General features: G+C 44.4%; 1 protein-coding gene across 1 annotated transcript in view; it reads right to left on the minus strand.

Moving 5' to 3' along the window:
- The window catches only part of LOC306784307 (neuronal acetylcholine receptor subunit alpha-3-like), a gene marked incomplete at its 5' end in the record, with an annotated part of 13,535 nt that extends 9,860 nt beyond the window's left edge, over nucleotides 1–3,675 (minus strand). The window contains one exon of the mRNA XM_079278216.1: nucleotides 3,618–3,675. Within this exon, the coding sequence (XP_079134342.1) occupies nucleotides 3,618–3,675 (58 nt within the window). The remainder of the gene's footprint in view (nucleotides 1–3,617) is intronic.

Here is a 3,675-nt window from a genome sequence, read left to right on the forward strand (position 1 = left end):
GCGTGGTGGAGCGTTGTGGGGCGTTGTGGAGCGTGGTGGAGCGTGGTGGAGCGTGGTGGGGCGTTGTGGGGCGTTGTGGGGCGTGGTGGGGCGTGGTGCGGCGTGGTGGGGCGTGGTGGAGCGTTGTGGGGCGTGGTGGGGCGTGGTGGAGCGTGGTGGGGCGTGGTGGAGCGTGGTGGAGCGTGGTGGGGCGTGGTGGGGCGTTGTGGAGCGTGGTGGGGCGTGGTGGGGCGTGGTGGGGCGTGGTGGAGCGTGGTGGAGCGTGGTGGAGCGTGGTGGAGCGTTGTGGGGCGTGGTGGGGCGTGGTGGAGCGTGGTGGAGCGTGGTGGGGCGTGGTGGGGCGTGGTGGAGCGTTGTGGAGCGTGGTGGAGCGTGGTGGAGCGTGGTGGAGCGTGGTGGGGTGTGGTGGAGCGTTGTGGAGCGTGGTGGGGCGTGGTGGGGCGTGGTGGAGCGTGGTGGAGCGTGGTGGGGTGTGGTGGGGCGTGGTGGAGCGTGGTGGAGCGTTGTGGAGCGTGGTGGAGCGTGGTGGAGCATTGTGGAGCGTGGTGGGGCGTTGTGGGGCGTTGTGGGGCGTGGTGGAGCGTGGTGGGGCGAGCAGTGTGAGGTGTTCTCAACATCTGTGACTCAGCTTAACCACGCCCCCTCTGCTCTGTGTTCTGCTCTATAAATGTTACTGTGATATAAGCCTTGTTACCACCCAGCTACACGCACACATCTCATCACCACAGTGCACTGACTGGATCATCAGTCATGCATTCAAATACATAAAGAGAGCAGCTTCTATTGGAAAACAAGGGACAGCATCATGAACAGGCTGAGGTAACACAGTAGTAGCACATCTTTAAACCACCAGACGCAACAGAAATACTGTATATGTGTACACGCTGTTTATGCTGTGTTCATGTTTTGCAGGGCACTGAGGACCTGTGTCAGTTGGTGTATGTGTCTGAGGCTAACATTGTAGCTGACAGTATGAGCCCACACATGAGCCCTCTGTACATCTCCCAACACTCAGCCCTGAGAACTAATGAGGTCAGTGTTGATGTGGGTCAAAGATAAATGTTGATGAATCAGCCTGTCAGAGAGATGCTACCGTTACAGTAATGTCTGTCATGCTGTCCCTTACATGGTGATGAATAATGAACAGAGTGCATCATGGTTTACTGCCCGGATGTGGAAAATACGTTTGTATTCTATTAACTTGCTCTGCCAAATATGTTACAGAGGAAAGATAATTGAAAAGACGCGGATATGTTTTAGAGGAAACATTATAATGAATGTGATTACATTCATTATAATGTTTCCTCTAAAACATATCCCCGTCTTTCAACATTTAATCAAGACTACAATCTTTCTGCATGTACGTTGGTTTGTTTGCCTCAACACATCCAGAAACATTCTAATGTTGTTTCAGTTGACACAAGTTGATACTAGAAAAAAAAAGATTTAAAATATGTTGACAGCTTATAACATTGTTCACATAATAATAATAATAATTCAAAATAAGTTTCTTTATTATGTTGATGGTCTGCTGAAAATGTACTGCCTGCAATACTAGTTACACAGAAAGTATTTATTAATATAAATTATTTCACGATTGTGTAAAAACATGTGAAAGTGAACTGAGATTTGTTAGTGTTCTAGAGTTTGTGGATATGTAATCATAATCTATAAATTGTGAGTGTACTTAATTACTAAGTGGTCTCAGATTCGTGAATTAGTAAAATGGTCGGATGGGTGAGAGTACTTACATTCACAATGATGTGAAACAATTGTTAAATGTGAACTGAGATTTGTAAATGTTATTCTAAATGGTGACAATGTCCTCAAAAATGAAAATGTGAACGAAACAAACTGTTTAATGTAAAATCCGTCACACAAAAAGATCCTCATCTTCAGACTGAGTGTTTGATGTCAGCCACAGCCTGCAGCTGGCTGACTAGCTGCTGTAGTAAATGTAAGCTCGGTAAGATGGCGCTACTTCATTAGAAGTCCCTTTGTCTTCAGCAGTGTGTCTGAGCTACTATGTACATATTGAGATTCAGGTTCATAACTTTCCACAAACCTTTACAAATGATTGAATGGTGGCTTCTGAAAATGCCCGGAACAAGAGTGTGAGGGATACACAATAACACACAGAGACCCCCCCCCCCCCCCCCCCCCCCCCCACCACCCCCCAGCATGGAATGAAATATGTGTGTGGAGCCTGATAAACCATAAACCTTGCACCATCTTGCATAAATCAGATAGCTGCTATTTATGCCTTCAGAGAAAATGTTTACGTTGCTGCTTTGAAATGCATAATTTCCGTCTCTGTATCTTCCCCAGAGTTGCTCCAGGTCTCCGCCTCAGCAGCGGACCATGATTCAGTCTGAGTGCATCTCAATAATACCAAGTCCCTCCTTCCTTCTCTCCTACTTCCTTTCCTTCCTCCCTCCCCCTCCCCCTTCCTTCCATTCATCTTTTCTTTCTCCCTTTGTCCCTCCCTTCCTTCCTTATCCAATCAATTTCAACTCAATGTCTACAGACAAAGCTGCTTATTGTGCCTTATTTTAAAAATGATTTATAGATATATATATATGTGTTCTTTTGTTTTACCAATCTCTAAGCTCCACCATCAACACAACCATAATATGACTCCCACCCGATCTTCACTTACTAAACTTAACCCAGAAACACAACTGTTACCCCAAAAATAATCATTTTGATAAATTGAGGATCCATTAAAATAACCTAAAATTACCACACTTCAGAAAATATGCTCACTTAAAATATACTTCTATCTTTTCATAAAGTATAGTACAGGAGCAAGCACAGTGATTAAATGTAGATACAACTTTTTATTCATACCATAATTGGGGTAAAATGAAATAAGTAAGACGTATCCATATGGCACATGACGATGAGAAAGGTTTTTATTAAAATCCTGCAGCACCTATCTGCCCTCTGTCTGAATAACACAGTGCCGCACACATGCACTACAGACCCTCCACTCTCACCAGCCGTAAACACATCCTGCAAACAAATGATCATCTGCTTTGGTTTCCTTAATTCACGATTTACGCTTCAAAACTACATTTGCATTCATCTCTCGGATTCTTCCGCATTTCATTTTGTTGCCCTATTAACACGGAACCGAGTCGTGGATGAGGAATATGACACGAGAATGACGACACAGATAACACTTTCAAATGACTTCACGGGGCTGAAGTTGACCGTTTGCCTTTAAATCGTTGGACAATTGAACGAATATTTTGTCATTTTCAAAACAACCAAACTGGAAAAAAGTTATGAGACTGATTATCGATGACTGTTGATCTAATGTCAGATGAACTTCTTCGGCTTTGCGGCACTGGACAGAAACTCAATAACGGTATTGCTCACTTCAGATGAAATATTGTTTTTAAAAAGCGTTCAACTGAACCATCACAAAATGTGCAAGTTAACTGTCGAGTCACTGGCGCGTAAACCTCACACCTTATCATCACCTCCTCTTTTAAACCAAACAGATCTGAAATGAATACGTACCTGAAAGAATCTAAACTACATTATATATATATATTTAATATATATATATATATATCTATATATATGCGCCTAGCTTGCATCCTACTTACCTCGCGCCATCAAACCCGCGGAAAGAAGCAGCAAAGTCCATCTCGCCGCCGGCTGCAT

Source organism: Melanostigma gelatinosum (assembly GCF_949748355.1).
Source record: "Melanostigma gelatinosum genome assembly, chromosome: 11".
Lineage (NCBI taxonomy): Eukaryota > Metazoa > Chordata > Actinopteri > Perciformes > Zoarcidae > Melanostigma > Melanostigma gelatinosum.